Below are 23077 nucleotides of genomic sequence, written 5' to 3'. Positions count from 1 at the left end.
GCCTTTTAAAAAATTCAACATCCCTTCATAATAAGAGTCCTAAAGAAAGTTGGAATAGAAAGACCACATCTCAACACAATAAAGACTACACAACTGCCCAGCAGCCAATATTATAATACATGGAGAATTGCCTATGAGCATTCCCACTAAAATTGGGAACAAGATGTGGGTGTCCACTTTCTCCACTCTTAGTCATTGTGGTACTAGAAGTCTCAGCTAGAGCAGTTAGACAAGAGAGGCAGATCAGACAGATGCAGACAGGAAGGAGAGAAGTCAGAGCATCTTGACTTGCAGGAGGTACCATCCTATACTTTGGAGATTCTAAAGACTCCAGAGGAGTCTGATAAATACCTTTACCAAAGTGCCAGGATAAAAAAATTAATTTACAAAGTGAGTAGCCTGTCTATATACCATTGCTGAAAATAGTGAGAATAAAACCAGGGAAACAATTCCATTTCTACTACCCTCAAACAAGGGAAGGTACTAGGAGATGGGTAGACCTCCCATACTCATGGATCAGAACGAATATCCTGAAAATGGCCACCCTACCAAAAGGAATCTACAAATTTAATGCAATCCCAGTCAAAATTCCAGGGACGTTCTTCACAGAAATAAAAAAAAAAAATCTTAAAAGTTCAGTATGTACTAAAACAAACAAACAACAGCAAAAACAAAACAAAACAAACAAAGCAAAACCCCAAAACAGTAGTGCAGGAGGCATCACCACACCTGACTTCAAGTCATAGTACAGAGCCAGAAAATAAAAACAGCATCGTAGTGACACAAATGAACTCCCCAGGGGAAAAAAGGAAGAAGAGGAAAGGAAGGGAGGAAGGGAAGAGAGAGAGAAAAAAAAAAAGAAATTTGACGAAATGAAGAAGGAAAGCTCAGTGAAACACACAGCGACAAAAGCCAGCCAGAGAAGGTCTTGCTCGAAGTGTAACTTGTAATGTTGTTACTGTCTAAATAAAGGCTTATTTAAGTTTGCTTTTCTAATTTTAGAGACCACAAAAGAGCTTAGAGCCTACCAGTTTTTGTCATATGACCAAGTTGTTTTAAAGGGAGTGGAAATTCAATGTGAATTTTGGTAATTTTAAAGGTTTTTTTTTTTAAGTGTAAGTAAAAAGGAGAAATTAACAAAAATTTCAGAACTATGCTTCCTAGCCTGCTAAAACAGCTGGTTTAGTAATTGGGCCAGATTTTTAGCCAAATTTTAGTTTATTTACTAACACTGCTGAGCGTGTTGACCACTATTCTCTGTTAGAAGTGGTCTAAATGAAAAATATTTCCTATCTTTCTAGAAAAGTAAAATATTATGCCTGGGATTTCACAGATTGTGTAGCATTTTAGAGCCATGGAGCACAATGGATGGTTACAGCTCTCTGCTGAGGTGGTTGTTCACCCGCCTTTCCGGTTAACCTTAAAACCCACCCAGCCTGCACTGGGGCCACTGCTGAAATCATGGTCATGAACTGACTATTCTGGGCAGATTCTGAGGCAGCAGAAAGACACAATGCCCCAGTGGCCTCATCTAGAACATCAGTTACTACAAGGGCCAGAGGCAAAGGCTATGGAAGTGCGTGGATCACGTAGGGCACATGCTTCAGAGATGACCTCATCTGACTGTCAGAGAGAATGGGCGGCTATTAAAGGCAGTAGGACTTTAAAAGGAATTCTAAACCCTGGAAAACTGGATTTATACCAAATCCATTTAAGCATTGAAAGTTTTAAGGATATGTATTTATGTATGTATGTATGTATTGTACATATGTATGTATACATATTTATATTTGATGATTATATTTTAGTACACATAATTACCAAATAGCTAACTTTACAAATAAAAAAAAAAAAAAAAACTGAATCTCTAATTGTGAAGATGGGCCATGAATCTGTTGGCGAGAAGGAAAAGAAAAGCAGGGACTACTTCTGGCATCTCCAAGAGACCAGTTCAGACTCTGGCTGAAAGCCACATCCATCCTTTATGCAGTAAAGAAGGGACCTATCTGAACTAAGAGATTTAGACTTTTTTTCTGACTTTAGTTTGGTGCACCTGTGCTTGCACGCACGCACACACACATGTACGCATGTACAAATGTACATACACAAATATGTACAAAACAAAAATAGTTTTAAAGATGTTTATTTCTTGACTACTGGGAAGAGGGAATGTTTGAGGGTATCTTATATTCAGTTCATGTTTCCATAATGACCAGAGCATGGGAAAAGCCATGGAGGCCAGTCTGGTCTTCATAGAGATTTCTAGGCTATCGGGGGATACATAGACCCATTCTCAAAACAACAATGACAAATAAAATAAATAAAATAAATAAAACTACAGGGACTAGAGAGACAGTCCAGTAGTTAAGAGTATAAGCTAGTCTTCCAGGGGTCTTGGGTTTAATTCCTGTGCCCACATAACTGTCTGTAATTCCCAGGGGATCCAACACCTTCTTCTGGACTCTGTGAGGACTAAGCATGCATGTGGTACAAAGATATACATACAGACAAGACGCTAGTACACATAAACAAATAAATGTAAAATAAAACAACACATGCATGCATTGTGCACATCCACACAATACAATTCTAAACAAAAAAGTTAAAAATAAAAATATAAAAAGCAGATAAAATGGATAATTTGCATTCTTCTACATGCAGACTGCCAGTTAGATCAGCACCATTTGTTGAAGATGCTTGCTTTCTTCCACTGAATGGTTTTGGCTTTTTTATCAATGACCAAGTGACCACAGGTGTGTGGGTTCATTTCTGGGTCTTCAATTTTATTCCACTGATCGACTTGCCTGTCTCTGTACCAATACCATGTGGTTTTTATCACTATTGCTCTGTAGTACAGCTTGAGGTCAGGAATGGTGATTTCCCCAGTTCTTTTATTGTTGAGAATTGTTTTCGCTATCCTGGGTTTTCTGTTATTCCATATGAAGTTAGGAGATAGAATTAGAGGAGACCAACTTCAGTAAACAGACATGGCACCTAATTGAGAGATGAAGCCATGCACCCATCTCAAAATTTTTAACCCAGAATTGCTCCTGTCTAAAGGAAATACAGGGACAAAAAATAGTGCAGAGACTGAAGGAAGGCCATCCAGAGACTGCCCCACCTTGGGATCCATCTCATCCGAAGACACCAAACCCCAACACTATTGCTGATGCCAAGATGTGCTTGCAGACAGGAGCCTGACATGGATGTCCTCCAAGAGGCTCTGCCAGCACCTAAGACAGAGATGCAGATACTCACAGCCAACCACTGGACTAAGCCCAGGGACCCCAATAGAAGAGTTAAGGGAAAGACTGAAGGAGCTTAAGGGGATTGCAACCCCATAGGAAAAACAACAGTATCAACTCATTGGACCCCTCAGAGCTCCCAGGGGCTAATCCACCAACCAAAGAGCACAGATGGGTCAGTCTGTAGCTTCTGATACATATGTAGTAGAGGAATACCTTATCTGGTCAGTGGGAGGGGATGCTCTTGGTCCATGGAGGCTTATTCCTCAGAGAAGGGGGATGCAGGAAGGGTGAGGTGGGAGTGGGTGGGTGGTGGGTTGGTGAGCACCCTCTTAGAGGTAAAGGGAAGGGGCGAGAGGAATGGGGGTTCATGGAGGGGAGACCGAGAAGGGGGACATTTGAAGTGTAAATAAATAAAATAATTAATCTTTTTTAAAAGCCACTACTATATTAGATTTCTATATTACTTTATTAGATTATTGTATTAGATTACTATATTAGATCCCACATGAGGATCAAACAGGGAAGGCAAGACTGGGTAAAGAACAGCTAAAATGTACAATATATATGTGCCATATTTAGGTTTTGTGAGCCACATATGATTTTGTACTCAAATATTTCTTTGCTTTCTTTTATTTTAAGTAACGTTTTATAACTACTAAACACTATGCTTAGCTTGACAGCCATATGAAAACGGCCTGGGTGGATTGCTACAGGGTAGCGTTTACAAACCCTGTCTTATGCTGTTGAATGTTTTCTTGATCCTGATTGATCACCCTATAGATCATCACTCTAACTTCTCCAGTTTCCATCCTCATATACTTTATCAGGGTGATATCAATATTCTCTTATCTAGACATTAACGGTCAATACAATGGGCTGTGGGAAACCCCCCTGGTTGATCAGCGCAGACTTCTTGGAGGCTGACGTCAATCAGCTCCTCTGTGTTCTGTGTGAATCGAGCACCCAGGCAGCCAGCTTAGCTCAAAATGATAGCAACAAACTTGGTCAAATGCTTTGCCCAAATACCAAGATATAGTCAATACCTACCTCTGAGAGGGATGGATACTAATAATACTGTTAGTATCTATTAATTTATAATAATCCAATGATACTAATCCCCAGCCTGCTTTGACTGTTGTGTTATATGCACACACTGTAACTGTGTCCCACAAATATGAACAGGTATCACGTCAACTGAAAATGTTTCAAAAGAGAATTCATTTTGCCTGAAAGGAAGGATGCTCAGGGAACTGATGCTGCCTCCTAGTGAGCACTGCCTGAGGACCAGGTTCTAGTTCCCTCTGTCACCCTCAAGCTGCCACAACTGGGGATTTTATATTCTTTCCTATTGTGACAAGACATGTGTTCTACTTTATTACATATGAAATTTAGAAAATTTTCCATGAGTAAAAAAGAAAAGTCGTTATTGGAGCTTAGTAACTCCAACTCCACCCTGCAGCACTCGGTGTAGCAGAGAAGGAAGGGGAGGGGCATCTGTAGAGAGCCTGTTTGTATCAGAAAGGGAAGGGGATGGTTTCTTTCTCTAAACACTGTATATTGCTAAGACAGACAGGTCTGATGTACGACAGTACTAGCTCATGCTCAACCACTCAGTGGGCTAGCTGTACATCTTTTCTGCATCATTTTCAGCAAGAAGGGTAATCAGAAGTATCAAGGTGCTCGATTAAAACAGATGTGGAGATGAGGGAAAGAGAAGCCCTTAAAATCTATTTGTTGAGAGCAAATGGCTGAGTAAACAGAGAGGACAAAGAACTGTCTCCATCCTGTTAGCAGAGCATGAGGAAACCCACCATACTCCCGAATTCATCTCCACGTTCAGCTATTTGCCACTACTCAGGAAGCCCACAGTGTCACTAAACATCAATGGAAATGACGTACACTTCCATTGTGTGGGACGCTGACATTCAAAGAGTAAGCCTGCTGCAGAAGCCACACTGAACTGCAGTTTGTGGGAGGGGAAGCAAGTAGAGGTTTGATAATATCTTCAAGGACAGAGATGACCACACTGAGAATACCCTTGTATATTTTCTGAGAAAGCAAATACTCCAATAAATGTGAAATGTCATGAAAGGGAGGCAGGCAGGTCTCATTACTACATAATTTCTTGGAGCCAGTGCCAGATTGTTACACTCTATACAGTGAGAATCATATGCAGCTTCTCTTACAGCAGTGGCCACATCACAATGTCTCACTATAGAAGATACGAGCCAGAAACAGGGGGACTAGAAAAGACTGCCTTCGGAGATAATGACATCTTCAGAAGTAGCAATAACAGCGACCCCAGAACTACACAGAGCTCTCACTTGGGAAGCTCTGGTTTGTCCTTTCAAAAAGAATTACTAGCTAAATACTGAAGAAACATAAAAAAGTAAATATAGAGTTTGATTTAAATATAAGCCTAAAGATTTTAAAGTTTTATTTGATTAAAGTAAATGGGAGCAATGGTTTAAAACAATAACCCTGCACTTAAAATAATGAAGTTTATAATCATGACAACCCAGAGTTTCCTAACTAGCACTCATACAACTGGAACCCCAGTTTCCTAAGCCACACACAAGGAAGCAGCAAGGTACACAGAAGGCCACACTCGGGGAGCAGGGAGGGTCCGTGGGAGGCACACTCGGGGAGCAGGGAGGGTCCGTGGGAGGCACACTCGGGGAGCAGGGAGGGTCCGTGGGAGGCACACTCGGGGAGCAGGGAGGGTCCATGGGAGGCACACTCGGGGAGCAGGGAGGGTCCGTGGGAGGCCACAGTCAGGGGAACAGGGAGGGTCCGTGGGAGGCACACTCGGGGACTCTGCAGATGCACAGAAGGACACTCACCGTGATTCTCTTCATGTCTAGCTGGCGCAGCTGCATCATATTCTGAAGGACCGTGTGTTTGTACCATGACTCTTGAGCTATTGGGTTGCCATCAAAGGTGATGTCCGAGAGGGAAGTTGACTCGGCAAGGCAGGAAACACTTTCAAAGCTGCAGAAGAGATGCCGCCACATTATTCTGAGACCTTTTAAGAAATATCTCCATTTTTTTTTTTTAAAATAAGACTTTGTTTGGGTTTTGGTGTTTTGAGACTTGCTAAATAACCCTGACTGGCATGGAACTTACTTACTGGGTAGACAACGATCCTAGGCTGCTCAAGCTAGGATTACAGGCACGTGCCATTATGTACAGCATGTTCAATGGACCTTTTAAAGAATAATTTAGATCTGCAGAAAAACTGGGAAGATATACAGAGTTCCCATACACCCCATTCCTCCCAGTGTCTCTCTACAGTTAAATCCACGTGTGAACGTGCGTGAATATCTACAGTTAGTGCTCCCATGGTTCCTGGCACCGCGATACTCTCTGAACTCATGCACTCCTTGCCTCATTCCTGAAAGTCAGTTCTCAACACAGCAGTTCCTTATACTAGGAACAAGATCGCCAGCAAGGCCTGGGAGGGAAATGTACTTTCTTACCCTTGTGGCGCTGCCACTTTTAGGCCCCTAAGCTAGAGAGGGAATGTGTGCACACTGCCCTGTGTGTGCATACTGCCCCTGTGTGTATGCATGACACACCTCCTTATTCAAACAGAGAGGGACCTGGCTCATACCACCCACTACCCACTTACTGGAATTTTCTATTCCAGCATGTGTGTGTGTCACTAAATTCTTTAAACTGTACCCACAAAATTATTTCCTTGATCAGATGACTGTGCTCAGGTGTCTAGCCCCATTCCCAATGTTACGTAGGCCTTCCATACCTGGGATTACCTCATATGTTTGCAATACAGTCAGAATTTAGGAGAGTCAGAACCTGCAGCCTTTCCTGGGATTTGCATGTCCCTTGATAATTTTTTTTAAAGTTTTATACCTTGAGGTTCACTCTCTAGAGCTCTGACATTCCATGACTTGTGACAAATGCATTTGGTGGTATGTGTCTACTACTAAAGTACTATCCAGAATAATTTCATGATCTTCTGAAACTCTCCTGTGCTTTACCCCATCCCCCAAATTCCTGGTAAGCACCAATCATTTTACTCTTGAGTTCTGCAATTTACAACATGCTGGCTGGCTAGAATAATGTACTATGATACAGTCTTATGGATGGACTTCTTTTGTTTGGCAATACACAGTTAACAGGCATCCATCCATGTCTTCTCGTGGCTTCATGGTGCATTTCTTTTCCTAACTGCGTATATTCCACTTTCTCCACTCAGCTACAGAGGTTGGTGAGAGGAGCTGCTGTGAATCCTTGTCCACAGTGTCTGTGAGCACATGGTTTAACCTCAGCTGGATACATATCAAGAATACAGCTGCTAGGTCACACATAAAGACGGTTAGTTGGCTGTGTGAGAAACCCTTCCAGTACTCCTGGCTCCCCCTCCCTGCCAGCATTTGGGATTCATCAGTGTTTCTGGATGCTAACTGCCCCTCCAGAAGAGCAGTGGTATGCCAGCTTTTACTCTGCAGTCCCCCAGTGACAAGTGACTGCAGCATCTCACAAGGACATTTGCCCTCACTGTATCTTCCTGGTGTTTTCAGAGCCTTTGCTCATTTTAAGTGGATTCTCTGTTTTCTTGTTGTTGAGTTTTACAAGGTTTTTTTTTCCCAAATATATTATGGTTATCTGTCCTTCAGATATATACCTTGAGAACATTTATTAGGTTTCTTTAAAAATATGCACTCATTTATGTAGTGTGTGTATGGCTGTGTACATGCCAAGGCGCACACATGAAGGCCAGAGGAAAACTGTGAGAGCCAGTTCTCCCCTTCCAGCATGCCGGTCCCAGGGATCAGCTCAAGCCCTCAGGCGTGGTGCTGCTCGCCTTTACCTGCAGAGCCAGCTCCCTGAACCCTCTTCATTCTTCACAGTGCCCTTCACAGAGCAGGAGGTTTTAATTTTAATGATATGTAACTTAGTAATGTCTGTGGTTTTTTTTAGATCCTGTTTTGGTTCCTGAAGGCTCTCTGGGTTTTCTTCTACAATTTACAGTTTTACATTTAGGCCTACAACCCATTTTGAGTTAATTTAATGAAAGGTCCAAATCCGTATCTCCCCACATTGATGGCCTGTCTGCTTTCTTTGTTGAGGTCCATCTGGCTGGATCTGGGTGGGTATTTTCAGACCTGTACTCGGTTCCACTGATAAATGTGTGCATTCTTTATCACTGTCCCACTGCCTCAAATGCTGTGACTTCAGGCTAAGTCTCTGTAATGCAGCTTCGGAATGATTCTAAACACAGCATAGTCCACTCTGTGAATGACATGTGTCACTGACAAGAATATGAAGTATAGTCTTCCTTCCCACGGAAATGTGACACTGTACCTACTCAGGCCATATGTAAATAACTGTCTTTAACTACTAGACTCCAAATATGTGTGAGTCCACACGCCCCACAGACAACCTGAAGACCTAGCCTATGGCAGGGCTGCCTCTGTCAGCTGTAAGCTATTCTCCCATGTCTCACTCCCAGCACCAATTCCACTTGCGAATGAGCAGGGACACTGTGTGCCAACATGGATTGTGCCTGTTCTGGTGAAATCCCCCTTCACAAGAATATATCATGGAAAAATATTCTTCAGTTTAATTGAACTTTCTGTCTACAAAGGCTTCCTTGCATCCACACCAGCACCTAGACTATAATAATTGGGTTCTAAGTGACATGGAAACTTCCTGTGTGGTCACTATGCCCCATCTGTCAAGAGCTTCCCTTTCTCCCTCATCAAGCACTGTGAATAAAGGCAAAGGACTCCCACGGGCAATAAACTGCGTGGTTAATGAAATCACAGGTTCACAGTCAACTCTGCTTAACTGTACAAAACAGTCCTTAACAGGCTGGTGTGAGTCTTCAAGCCGTGTCCTTCAGTCTTATGCCAGACTCTAGATATTAGCCTTTATATAGGAGATGTGGAAATCATCTTTTGATATCTAGAAAACTACACACTGGAATTTTGTTTGTTTGTTTGTTTTAAGATGGGAATAATCACAACAATACTCCAAAAAAAAAAAAAAAAAAAAAAAAAAAAAAAAAACCCAGGGCAATTAATTTACACCAGAGGTCAGCAAGACTCAACAAATCCTCATGCTGAAGAATGTTTTTTCAGGATTGATGTTGAAACCACGCCTCTCTATCTATCATGATAGGACACAGAAAAATACTATGAAAAAAGCCACGTGACAGGTACAGTAGCCTTCCCTCCCCCTTACCGTCATAGTCAGACGGGGTTCTTCACATTTTGGTCAGATTCAAATAAAACCATCCTGACATTATTTCACCTCAGAGTTGATCTTTACTGACCTATAAGATGATTTCAGGATCTGAATGTATGTCATAACATTTGACACATGTCAGGATAATCACAGGAAGGCATTTAAGATAGGAGGAAATGGGGGTTTGCAAATTTAAACCTAATGATGGCATAGAGTATAAGTCTATTTGAGTAAACAGCCAGCACTCTGCCTCAGTGCCTCTCTACCAGCCACTGAGCTGAGGAATGGAGAGGAGCCATCAGGGGATTCTGAACATGAAGTGTGGGAGGACAGCTGAGGGAGGACGGCTGAGGGTGGGAAGTGGGTAATGGAAGTGAGCAGTGGTGGTGTGGTGGTAATGTGAGCAGAACTGTAGTTCAGAGAAATCACAATGGAGTAAACTTGTGTATACAGGAGAGTATAAACTTGTGAATACAGGAGAGAAAAAGGATGAGAGTAGAAAAGTCCTTGTAAATTAGATGGCAGGAGGAGGAGAAGTTGTGAGGCCAAACATACATATTAAACCCTCTGGCAGTCTTTCTGGGAATGAAGAGCAGAAGATCTACAGAGGGCCAGATTGTGAAAAGGGCAGGGACTTGGGATCATTCGGATGTGACAGAGAGTGCTGAATAATACCTAGGCTTCTCTCAGACTCACTGCACTTGTCATTACAGGGGACAGACGCTGTCAAAAGTTATGAAACTATGTTTAAAATGACTATATTTTATTACATGTAAAATTTTCTAAAATTTGATTTAGAAAAGTTGAGACTACTTTATAAGAAACACACAGTTGTAGGACTGGATGAAATGACAGGACCAAGTCTAACTATGCCAAAGAACTTCCTGATAATAAAAATGATAAATGGATTTCCTTATCCTCTTCCTAGACTCCTGGTGTATGTTACTAATCAGATAGACTGAAAAAATGCAAACAGTGTGTCCAGAATTACATCAAAGTGCCTTTATTTTATGATAGGTGGGTCCTATTTGTACTCCTATTTACTACCTACAGCTAGACTGCAGAGCCTATGATTTACTCCTTATTGCTGGGCATAATTTTAAAGTAATGCTATCATCAAAACTAAGGATGTATAAAATATCAGCTAACGAAAATATTTCAATTACACTTAGCATGAGTCTTCTCAATTATTCTGTTGGTCTAATGGTTATCAGTTGAAAGAATCTGTGGTGTCACATCCAAAACTAAATGCTCTCTTCAATGAAGTCAAATGTAAAATGTGCCTGTGTGTGGCGGGAAGCTGCATTCCCGATCACTATGCCCTTCAGAGATCTACAAGACCTGGGGAGCTCACTGATCCACATCAGCAACCCAAACATAAGAAAGACTCCAGGAGGGGGAGCAACTATACTTTTATGCAGATTCTGTCCCTCAATGCCAGCTCCAGCAGCTCCACAACCCCAACACTCACATATACACTCACACACTCACACATACCCTCTCTCACACATTCACACTCACACGCATATTCATACTCAGAGACACATAGTCGTTCATACAACAAACATGAAATCACTAGAAAGATCCATAAAATAAGTATAATTGGTAGAGTGTAAAACAAAGAAAAAAGCATTACAGGAATTTGTATTGATGAACTTAAGAGGAAATAAAATGTATTTGAAAAACTCAAATGAATTGTTCTGCTCAAAAAAATCAGGAAAGAAGAAAGGAAGAGGAGAGTAGGGGAAGAAAAAGGAGAGAAGGGGAGGGAAGATATAGGGAAGCAGGAAGGGGAGGGAAGGAAGAGAAGAGAGGGGAAATATAGGGAAGTGAGGGGAGGGGAGATATAGGGAAGGGGGAGGAGAGATAGAGAAAGGAGGGGAGATATAAGGAAGGGAGGGGAGGGGAAGAAAGAAGGACAAAAGAGAAGAGAGAGGAAAAGAGGTTGGGACCCAGAGAAGAAAAAAACAAAACACCTGAAATGGGTAGAATGGGCCTTCTCGCCCTGGGGATTTGCTGACTCCAGTGACCTTGAGCACTGCTTTACAGGCTCTTCAGTGTTTGGGGCAGTGGACAGATCCCTGGAACCAATCAAGTTAGAAAAATCTAATTCGACATTAGTTCATAAATCCAGGTCCTCAAGGACAGAATAGTGATGGCCATCCCCAGCTGCTCCCCAGATTCTGCCCATCTCAACACTCAGCCTCAGAAAGAGGGAGCCAAAGTTTTACCTAAGTATTTGTAAGCCATAATTTGAAGTGTGAATCTGCATTGAACAGCTCTAAACTATTCCAAGAGGAGAGACTTTAAAAAAGAAAACCACTTAAGCCTAAGTCTGCTCATGCCTATAGGACTCAGACATGGATTAGACTCAAGAACACAGCTCAATCTTACAAAGATTAGATAGTAAGGGGCAGCCACAAATACCCACAGCAACAACACAGCTCAATCTTACAAAGAAATTAAGTGTTCTGAGCACCTGTGAGAACAGGTGACATAGTCTGATTGGCTGAATTTTCAAATAATTGGACTATCAAAAACCATACGGTCTTAAACCCTAGAACAGGAGCCAGAGAGGTGGCTCAAGCTTTAGAACACTTGCTACTCTCACAGAGGACAGTGGTCCACTTCTGAGCACCTCCACTGGAAGGTCCACAACTGTCTGTAATCCCAGCTCCAGGGGATTCTACTTCCTCTTACAGACTCTATGGACACATGTGTGGGTATGTGTACACACACACACAAACACACACATACACAGAGAGACAGAAAGAGAGAGAGAGAATTTTAACGATGTCTATAATTTGTTTTAAAAAATACAAGCAGGGTTGAAAATATGAGTAAAATAAAAATATAGAAAATAAAAGAGTAAATTAAGGGACTGTGGGGTGGTGGGCTGTGAGAAGCAGCTGGGTGCTTGGTCGAGCATAAGCCTGGAACCCCGGAACCTTATTGGACAGCAGAATTTCAGCTCTGCTCCCAGGCCCTGGTTCTTTTCATTTAGCTTCAGCCCTCCAACAACCCCTCCCACAGAGAGGTCTATGGCCAACAGTCAGGAGGAACAGGCCTCAAGCCCTAGAGAGATTTACATACTAATGAGGTACCTGAAGGCCAGAGGGTGGAGCCAATTAAGCATTCTTCCCCAGCCCCTCCCCCTCTCTCCCTCCCTATTTAACTCAGGTCTGCCCTGGGTTTGGGGGTGGTGGTGGTGGGGTGAGGGGTGCATCCAGATCCATCCACCATCTGCCATGACATTAAAACCTGTAAAAACCCATGGACATGGGGCCACACTGTGAGGAACCGTGGAGCCCCAGCAGCCATGTCTAACTTCCCCCTGGAGGAACCCTAAGTATTCTCAGCCAACTACCCACAGCCTGGTGTGAGAAACCCTGATTCTCCAGCAGCACCTTCTCACAGCCCACCACCCCACAAGGGACTAAGCTCACATGCTGTTTTCTTGTATCAACTGATCTTTACAGAATGATAGCTGCAAGAAACCCTATTTTTACAGAAATATAGTTAAAAACAGAAGGAGAAAGAAGGAAGAAGGGCAGTGATTGGCAATCAGTCATTGACAGCTGGGTGAAAGGAACTGGAACACTTGACTAAAAGTAAAATGAGCTAGTAAGGGCAGGGCCCAGACATCAGCCTTAACATAGTGAACAAGCTGTTAGAACAAAACAGGAGCCAGCTCAGGTCTCAGAAATCTACATACCAAGTTTTATTTGGCTATCAATTTATAACAATTATTATTAAAGAATTACAACCGTTGTTCTGTTCCTAGATGCCTATGTATGTGTGTGAGTATGTGCATGCGCATGTGCACACATACATACATGCACACATATATACATTATATAATCTATATCTGCAAATATATATCTGTAAAGAGAGCTCTAACTCCTGCGGGTTGAAAGTCTAGCTCACTTGAGTCAACACACATGTATGTGAACAGCTGTTCACAGCTGTAAGAGGCAGAGATCCACACTAGTGCCTTAGCAACAGGATGAAATGCAGTGGGTGAGGCTCCTCCAGCTCTCCCAAGACCACAGTGAATGGAAGGGATACCTGAGCAGGGACATATGGATGTCCATTCTGAGCATGCTAATCATCACTGGAGAATAAGAGTCTCCACCCTGAGGAGGAAGCAGGAGCCTTTCCTATTTAGGTCAGGCAGACAGATGGCTTTGTGAGGTGAAAGAGGGTAGAAGCAGAGCACAGGAGGGGACATGGGGCATGGCAGAGCATGGGCACACACACACACACACACACACACACACACACAGGGGGTTGGGGGAGAGAAAGAGAAGAGTTGAATTTAGGGTATTAGAGAATAGAAGTATCTGCCATCTGTTGTTAATGTGAACAAAAGATGAAGCTCTGTGCTCACACGAATACCTACTGTTACCTTTCCACCCAGCTCCCTTCCCGGTTAACAGACTTATTCCCTGCAGTAAACCCTTCCACAAGCTGATCCTACCCCCGCAGTTCCAGGACTGAGTGTTTTGTGCCCTTGGCCAGGGTGATTACTTTTAACTGGTACCTAATCTAATTAAGGACGCCCTCAATGGAAACCCTCTGCAGCAGCACCTCTCGACTGTGCACTGGCGTCACCAGCTCTCCAGAAGACAGCCACTGTGATCCAGGGGTCTGTCATGTGGCCTGGCAAGCTGAACTTCTAACAAGCTTCACAGTGAGGGGAATGCTGATGCTGCAGAGACTCTGAACACTCTGCTCCTCAGAAACGTCCCGACAGAGCTGTGAAGGGGCCTACTGGTGCACACGGTGCTGGGGTGCTGGCTTTCCTATACCCTGCAGCATTCCTGCCTGTCACTTGGGGTTTGGTGTGCTCTCTCTGACTGATCATACAGTCGTAGGAAACAAAGCTCTGCCACTCTTAATAATATCATCTCTGGCGTTTTACACAAAGAAATGTGTAAGAAATGTCTGTCAACTGGCTGGGATAAAAACAGGTACTTTAAGGAAAGAGGTGGGGAAGAGGCTGTACTGAGCTGGGCAAAGACACAACAGAGAACACAGCACACCCAGCCACAGCACTGGGCACAGGCGAACTTCCCTCTGTATCCTTAAGATTTACCTGACTCGCCCTCTATGAAAACCTGGGAACACACTCAAGTCCCTTGTGCTCACTCATGAGAACAGAAGCCAACACCCTAATGTGTAAAACAGCACGCTCCCCAGTGACCTCTAGGTCACAGCACAAAAACACTGCCCTGCTAACACCCATTCAGCACTTCCCAAGAGATCTTACTCAAAGTTAAAAATGAGTCTGAATTAAAGATCTACAATAGACACTGCCAATTTATTTTTAAGCCATTATGTGAAATAATGAAAAAAAAAAAGGACTTGAACAGAAATTTCTCAAAAGCATATATGCAACCAGTCAACAGGCACATAAAAACAATCATAATGAAATTCCAACTGAAGCCAGTGAGACACTGCCTCATCATGTTTGTTAGAATGGCTACTCTCAAAACACAAGGGTGGAGACTCCTAGCTGGTCTGCTCCAGGAAAGACACCATATTCTGACCCATTGGCACATGTTCCTTCCGGTCTGAGCCTGTGCCCTAAGCAGACCTTGGGCGCTAGCTCTGCAATTAATCCCACAACATCCAGCAGAAGCTGGGCTCCCAGGAGCTCTAACAAGTCCGGCAACATAGTTAGAAAAATCTAATTTGACATTAGTTCATAAATCCAGGTCCTCAAGGACAGAATAGTGATGGCCATCCCCAGCTGCTCCCCAGATTCTGCCCATCTCAACACTCAGCCTCAGGAGGAGGGAGTCAGAGTTTTACCTAAGTATTTTTAAGCCATAAAAAAAAACAGGAGAGACAGGCTCCAGTCAAAGACAGTGAGAGCAGACAGCACTAGAGACAACCAGCTGGCAAAAGGCAAGCACAGGAATGTAAGCAACATAAACCAAGGTTACTTGGCATCATCAGAACCCAGTTCTCCCATCATAGTAAGTCCTGGATACCCCCAACACACCTGAAAAGCAAGATTCAGATTTAAAATCACTTCTTATAATAATGATAGAGGACTTAAGTAAGTCGCTTAAAGAAGGACATAAATAAGTCACTCAAGGAAATACAGGAGAACACAGATAAACAGGTAGAAGCCCTTAAAGAGGAAACACAAAAATCCCTTAAAGAATTGCAAAACACACACACACACACACACACACACACACACACCCCAAAACAGGTGAAGGAATTGAACAAAACCATCCAGGATCTAAAAGTGGAAACAGAAACAACAAAGGAATTACCAAGGGAGACAACCCTGGAGATAAGAAAACCTAGAAAGAGATCAGGAATCATAGATACAAGCATCAGCAACATAATACTAGAGATAGAAGAGAGAATATCAGGTGCAGAAGATACCATGGAAACATTGCCATAACAGTCAAAGAAAATTTGAAATGCAAAAAGCTCCTAACCCAAAACATCCAGAAAATCCAGGACACATTGAGAAGACAAAATCTAAGGATAATAGGTATAGAAGAGAGTGAAGATTAAAGGGCCAGTAAATATCTTCAACAAAATTGTAGAAGAAAACTTTCCTAACCTAAAGAAAGAGATGCCCATGAACATACAAGAAGCCTATAGAACTCCAAATAGACTAGACCAGAAAATAAATTCCTCCCATCACATAATAATCAAAACACCAAATGCACAAAACAAAGAAAGAATATTAAAAGCAGTAAGGGGAAAAGGTCAAGTAACATATACAGGCAGACCTATAAAAATTACACCAGACTTCTCACCAGAGACTATAAAAGCCAGAAAGAAGATCCTGGACAGATGTCATACAGACGCTAAGAGAAAAAAATTTTAGCCCAGACTACTATACCCACTAAAACTCTCAATTACCATAGATAGAGAAACCAAGATATTCCATGACAAAACCAAATTTACACAATATTTTTCCACAAATCAGCCCTACAAAGAATAATAATGGAAAACTCCAACACAAGGAGGGAAACTATACCCTAGAAAAGGCAAGAAAGTAATTTTCCAACAAACCCAAAAGAAGATAGCCACACAAACATAATTCTACCTCTAACAACAAAAATAACAGGAAGCAACAATCACTGTTCCTTAATATCTCTTATCATCAATGGACTCAATTCCCCAATAAAAAGACATAGACTAATGGACTGGATATGTAAACAGGACCCAGAATTTTGCTGCATACAGGAAACGAACCTCGGTGACACAGACACTATCTCAGAGAAAAGCCTGGAAAACAATCTTCCAAGCAAATGGTCCCAAGAAACAAGCTGGAGTAGCAATGCTAATATCAAATAAAATCGACTGTCAGCCAAAAGTTATCAAAATAGATAAGGAAGGATACTTCAAACTCATCAAAGGAAAAATCTACCAAGATGAACTCTCAATTCTGAACATCTGTGCTCCAAATGCAAAGGCACCCATATTTATAAAAGCAACTTTACTAAAGCTCGAAGCACACATTGCACCTCACACAATAATGGTGGGAGACGTCAACACCCCACTCTCACCAATGGACAACAGATCATGGAAACAGAAACTAAACAGAGACACAGTGAAACTAAGAAAAGTTATGAACCAAATGGACTAAACAGATATCTATAGAACATTTCACCCTAAAACAAAAAGACTATACCTTCTTCTCAGCACCTCATGGTACCTTCTCCAAAATAGACTGTATAATTGATCACAAAACAGGTCTCAACAGATACAAAAAGACTGAAATAATCCCATGCGTCCTATCAGGTCACTACAGGCTAAAGCTGGTCTTCAATAACAACAAAAACAATGGAAGGCCCACGTGGATTGGGCCATACACGTGGAAACTGAACAACGCTCAACTCATTGATAACTTGGTCAAGGAAGAAATAAAGAAAGAAATCAAAGACTTATTAGAATTTAATGAAAGTGAAGGCGCATCATACCAAAATTTGTGGGACACAAGGAAAGCAGTGCTAAGAGGAAAACTCATGGCTCTAAGTGCCTACATAAAAGAAACTGGAGAGAGCATACACTAGCAGCTTGACAGCACATCTGAAAGCTCTAGAAGAAAAAGATGCAAATACTCCCAAGAAGAGTAGAGAGCAGGAAACAAACTCAGGGCTGAAATCAACCAAGTGGAAACAGAAAGAACTATACAAAGAATCAACAAAACCAGGAGCTGATTCTTTGAGAAAATCAACAAGACAGATAAACCCTTAGTCAGACTAACCAGAGGGCACAGAAAGAGTATCCAAATTAAAAAAAAAAAAAAATCAGAACTGAAAAGGGAGACATAACAACAGAAACCGAGGAAATTCAAAAAATCATCAGATCCTACTACAAAATCCTATACTCAACAAAACTGGAACATCTGGATGAAATGGACAATTAGAAATAGGAAATAGACAGATACCAGGTACCAGCTAAATCAGAATCAGATAAACCACCTAAACAATCCCATAAACCCTAAAGAAATAGCAGCAGTCATTAAAAGTCTCCACACCAAAAAAAAAAAGCCCAGGACCAGAAGGTTTTAGTGCAGAATTCTATCAGACCTTCAAAGAAGACCTAATACCAATTCTCTTCAAATTATTCCACAAAAGAGAAACAGAAGAAACACTACCCAATTCATTCTATTAAGCCACAATTATGCTCATACCTAAACCACACAAAGACACAACAAAGAAAGAAAACTTCAGACCAATCTCCCTTAGGAATAATGATGCAAAAATACTCAATAAAATTCTTGCAAACCGAATGCGAGAACACATCAAAACAATCATTTATCATGATCAAGTAGGCTTTATCTTAGAAATGCAGGGATGGTTCAATATATGGAAATCTATCAACATAATCCATTATATAAAGAAACTCAAAGAAAAAAAACACGATCATGTCACTAGATGCTGAGAAAGCATTTGACAAAATTCAACACCCCTTCATGGTAAAATTCTTGGAAAGATCAGGAATTCATGGCCCATACCTAAACATAGTAAAAGCAATATACAGCAAACCAGAAGCCAGCATCAAACTAAATGGAGAGAGTACTGGAAGTCCTGGCCAGAGCAATTGGACAGCAAAAGGAGGTCAAATGAATACAAAGAAGTCAAAATATCACTATATGCAGATGATATGATAGTATATTTAAGTGACCCTAAAACTTCCACCAGAGAACTCCTAAACCTGATAAACAACTTCAGCAAAGTGGCTGGATATAAAATCAACTCAAACAAATCAGTAGCCCTTCCTCTACTCAAAGGATAAACAGGCTGAGAAAGAAATTAGGGAAATGATACTCTTCACAATAGTCACAAATAATATATATCTTGGAGTGAATCTAACCAAGCAAGCAAAAGATCTGTATGACAAGAACTTCAAGTCTCTGAAGAAAGAAATTGAAGAAGTTCTCAGAAGATGGAAAGATCTCCCATGCTCATGGATTGGCAGGATTAATATAGTAAAAATGTCCATCTTGCCAAAAGCAATCTACAGATTCAATGCAATCCCCACCAAAATCCCAACTCAATTCTTCACAGAGATAGAAAGAGCAATTTGCAAATTCATTTGGAATAACAAAAAACCCAGGATAGTGAGAACTATTCTCAACAATAAAAGAACTTTGGCAAGAAACACCATCCCTGACCTGAGAGGTCAATGAATATATGAAACCCCATTCATTTTTCTGTTTCAAATTAATATACTTGCTTAGTCTCCATTCACCAGAGCACCAAGGATATACAAGCCTCAACCTTAAGGATGCTTTCTTCTCTGTTCTAGCACGACTGAGTCAACCCACATTTGCTTTTCAATGGACTTTGAAACTAGCCAGCTATCCTGGACAGGACTAGATTCTGTCCAGGGTTCAAAATCTTCCTAGAGTTCTTTGGAGGAAACATTACAAAAAGACTTTACAAAAAGTCAGGATTCAGGGTGTCATATAATTCTTATTTTCTTCTCCAGTAATAGTATGTAGATGTTCCTCATTGGTAGCAGGTAACAAAACAATTTGTTTGAAAGATAAAAGTATCTTGTTCTAGCTACTCCAGTCATTGGGGTAGTACATCTCTACAAAAAAAAAAAAAAAGGTCTAGATCTCCTGAACAGAAGACTCCTCTCTGGGATAAAAGCTTGACCTCACAGAGCTGCCCAGACACAAGCCATCCTCGGCATCCATGCTCCCCAAACCCAGAAGCAGGGATGAGAATTTCATGGGATACTGCAGAATGTGGATTTCTGAGTTTGCTGAAATAACCTTGCCTCCTTTTCTCCCACTGAGGGAAAATAGTCTTTAAAGTGCACTGAAACAAAGGGGGGAAAATCCAGTAACTAAAGCAGACTCTAACTGGAGCCCCAGTTTTGGTACTACGAGATATTACTTAACCATCCCCGACTTCTCATTCATGACACACATTGGTCATGGTGGCAAAGAAGGTTTTCACTCAGATCCTCAGACAGGCCTGAGTCATAGCATAGCACCTGTTCAGTGATCTTCAGTTGGCCATCCTGACTGTGTGCCATAGCTGCAAATGCTATATTAGTAAGGGAAGCTGACCAGCTCACCTTCCACCAGAATCTGAGTTCAACAGCTCCCTGTGCTGTGAAAACACTCCTAAGGGACAAATGACAGACAGATATCAAGTGTCTGTATCACTCAAGGTCAGATTCTGTTGCTTTATCAGCCCTGTCTGACTTTTGCTGCTGTACGGTCTCAATCCTGTGACCCTGGTGCCTGCGGATGACTGCAGGATCCTCTTCTTCATGCATGTGAGGACTTACTATATATTTCTCAGGCCAGGTTCTCAGACCTCCAGGACACTCTGCTGCCTCAGACAGAAGCCATCTCAGCTTGGAGATGAGAGCAGCCCAGTCACCAATGGAGTCAGGAGTGCTGGATCAGCTGTACCTGATCTTTTTCCTGTCATCCCAAGTAAATAACTGGTATCCATTGCAAGGAGTATCAAACAGGCCATACACCTGAAGCCCAAGGGCAGATCAGTCACACCAACAAGTGGCAAAGATATCTGTAGAAAAGGGGAAATTACAGTCCATATCACCTGACTTGAAGAGTCATCTTGATGTAATGCCCGTCACCTAGGAATGTGTCCTTAACCTGAAACCTCTGATTCTTATGAATCCAATTGTTCCAGAGAAACAGGTGTACACTGTCTTGGACCTGAAAGATACATTCTTCAGCCTCCCATTGGCAGAGGTAAGTCAACTCATCTTTGCTTTTGAATAGACAGGTACAGAGGGAGGTTACAGTAGGCTGGACCAAGTTGCCCCAGTGATTTGAAAATTGTACAATTCTTTGATATGGGACTTAGTCTTTAATAAGACTAAGTTGTCTTGCCCATTGCTTTTCCTGATGGGTAGTTCTCTCTCCAGCCCACTAGACAACAGGAGGACAAGGCCTGCTCCCAGGATTCAAAACAGGATTAATAGGATAGTAGATCTTGCCAGACCTAACGGTTATCCCCCATGAGCCCCTTGCATTTTTCTGCATCAACTTCACCAGACTACCTATGTGCGTGATACCTAGATGACTGAATTATTACCTTCCATATACCATAATCTGTACCTCTGAAAGATGTAGGCCCAGGTCTCCTCTCCTGCATATAGGCCAACCCAAGGGAAGGGACAAAGTCCCTCCATTTGTCTGAGGAGCCTCGACACTTTTTGAAAGTGGAAAGTAGACTTTCCAAAATTAAAGCCTCTTTACACTGGTTATAAATATACACTGGGTGTAAATATAATGTTTGTGGACACTTTGTCAGCACGGGTAGAAAGAAAATTTGTCAACTAAAAAGAGACTTCTCTAACTGTAGTCAAGCCTCTTTTACACAAGATTATTTCTAGGTCAGGGCAACCTGTTGTCAATCTTATCAGGCAACTGGCCTACTTTCACCTCAGCAATAGCTAAAATACCCTAGCCTTAATTGTAAACTGGAAACTCCACTGGACCTACCAAGCTCAGCAATTAGGATATGTTAAATACATAAACCATACTATTGAGTCCAGCATCTCTAAACTGATTTTACAAACTTGTGAAAATTGGTCCAACTCTAACCTTTTACTCCTGGTTCTTCTTAGGGAAAGATGTACCCTTTAAAGACCAGATTCATCCATACAAAATTGTGTTTTCTGCCAGAGCCTGACATATACAGAGACAGATGCTCACAGCTAACCATCATACTGATCCAACGGTTCCCAGTGGAGGAGTTAGAGAGAAGACTGGAGGAGTTGAAGGGGTTTGCATGAGGAGAACAACAATACCAACCAACCAGAGCTCGCAGGGTCTAAACAGCTAGCCTGGGAACACACATGGAGGGAACCATGTCTCCAGCTGTACTTGTAGAGGAGGATGGATTTGTCTGGCATAGGTGGGAGAGGAGAGCCTTGGTCCCTTGAAGGCTGGATGCCCCAGTGAGGGGAATTTGAGGGTGGGGAGGTGGGAGTGGGTGGATGGGTGAGTGCACACCCTCGTAGAAATAAGAGGAGGAAGGATGGGTTAAGGAGTTTCTGGGGGAGGGAATAGGAAAAGGGGATAACATCTGAAATGTAGATAAATAAAGTACCCAATAATAAAAAAGAAAGAAAGAAAGAAAAACAAACAAAAAACCAGATAATGGAACTAACTATCGAAGTTGAACAGTTGAGACTTTTTAGCAGCAATTTAACATTACCCATATTACAGAGATTCCTTGTAACTGTCAAAAACAAGAGACTGTGGAATGGAAATTTAAAACATATCTTCATAAATAAAAATGGGGGAGATATACCCCTGCACACCACAAATTTATTTAAATCATGTTCTTTTCATTTTTTATTTTAAATTTAAAAAAAAATTGGATGCCAAGGAACTTTCTGCTGAGTATCTACAGCACTCTACAACTAGGCATGCTTATGCCTAGGTGAAAGGGAAGGATCCACTTACTGGCATAAGGCATGATCCTGATCAGGTATTAAATATGGGGAAGAGGGCATGTTTGTGTTTTTTCTGCAGGATGCTGAAGTAGCATAGTGGCCGCCAGAGTGATGGGTGAGACATGCTGATGCCAGGACAAAGAATGATGCTGACCTGTGCGTTTCCTGAGTGCCCTGACAATGGTGACTCAGAAGGTGTATTGGACATATGCTCCCGACCCACCATTGCTTACCTATACACCTTATGAGACAAGCTGCCTTGCCTCAAGTTTTCAGACCTTGCAGAACAGAGAATCAAAAAGAGAAGTTATAATGCCTCTTGTATTGTTATTAAATGTGATCAGTTATTCAGACTCAATCATGGACTGGTCTAGAAATCAATCCAATATGGGAAATAACAATCTTCGTTTGGAAGTCTGATTCTGAACATTTTCAGAGACATATTTAAAAATTAGCTGCAGTTCTCTATGATGTTATGTTAGCAAGAGAGAAAGTTGGGGCAGGATCTGGATTTTAAACAAGTGTTAGCACATGTGTTAAGGCTCTTTTAATTGTCAAGTTAAAAATACTTTTATTTCTTCTACAGTATGTAATATAAGTTGCATTGATTGTATACCTTCTAATTGTGTTTATGTTTTGAAATCCAGCATGTCGGTTACAGAGGTCTATCAACCAGC

At 41.8% G+C, this 23077-nt stretch overlaps 1 protein-coding gene across 5 annotated transcripts in view; it reads right to left on the bottom strand.

The window, feature by feature from the left end:
* Window positions 1-23077, bottom strand: part of Lrrc49 (leucine rich repeat containing 49) — a 117691-nt gene that overhangs the window by 30425 nt on the left and 64189 nt on the right. For all 5 annotated transcript variants that reach the window (XM_076925449.1, XM_076925448.1, XM_076925451.1 and 2 more), the window contains one exon: window positions 6092-6239. In XM_076925449.1, the coding sequence (XP_076781564.1) occupies window positions 6092-6239 (148 nt within the window). The remainder of the gene's footprint in view (window positions 1-6091; window positions 6240-23077) is intronic.

Source organism: Arvicanthis niloticus, chromosome 26 (genome assembly GCF_011762505.2).
Source record: "Arvicanthis niloticus isolate mArvNil1 chromosome 26, mArvNil1.pat.X, whole genome shotgun sequence".
NCBI classification, from domain to species: Eukaryota; Metazoa; Chordata; class Mammalia; order Rodentia; family Muridae; genus Arvicanthis; species Arvicanthis niloticus.
The sequence above is the reverse complement of the archived record's forward strand: the minus strand, read 5'-3'. Positions and strand labels throughout refer to the sequence as shown.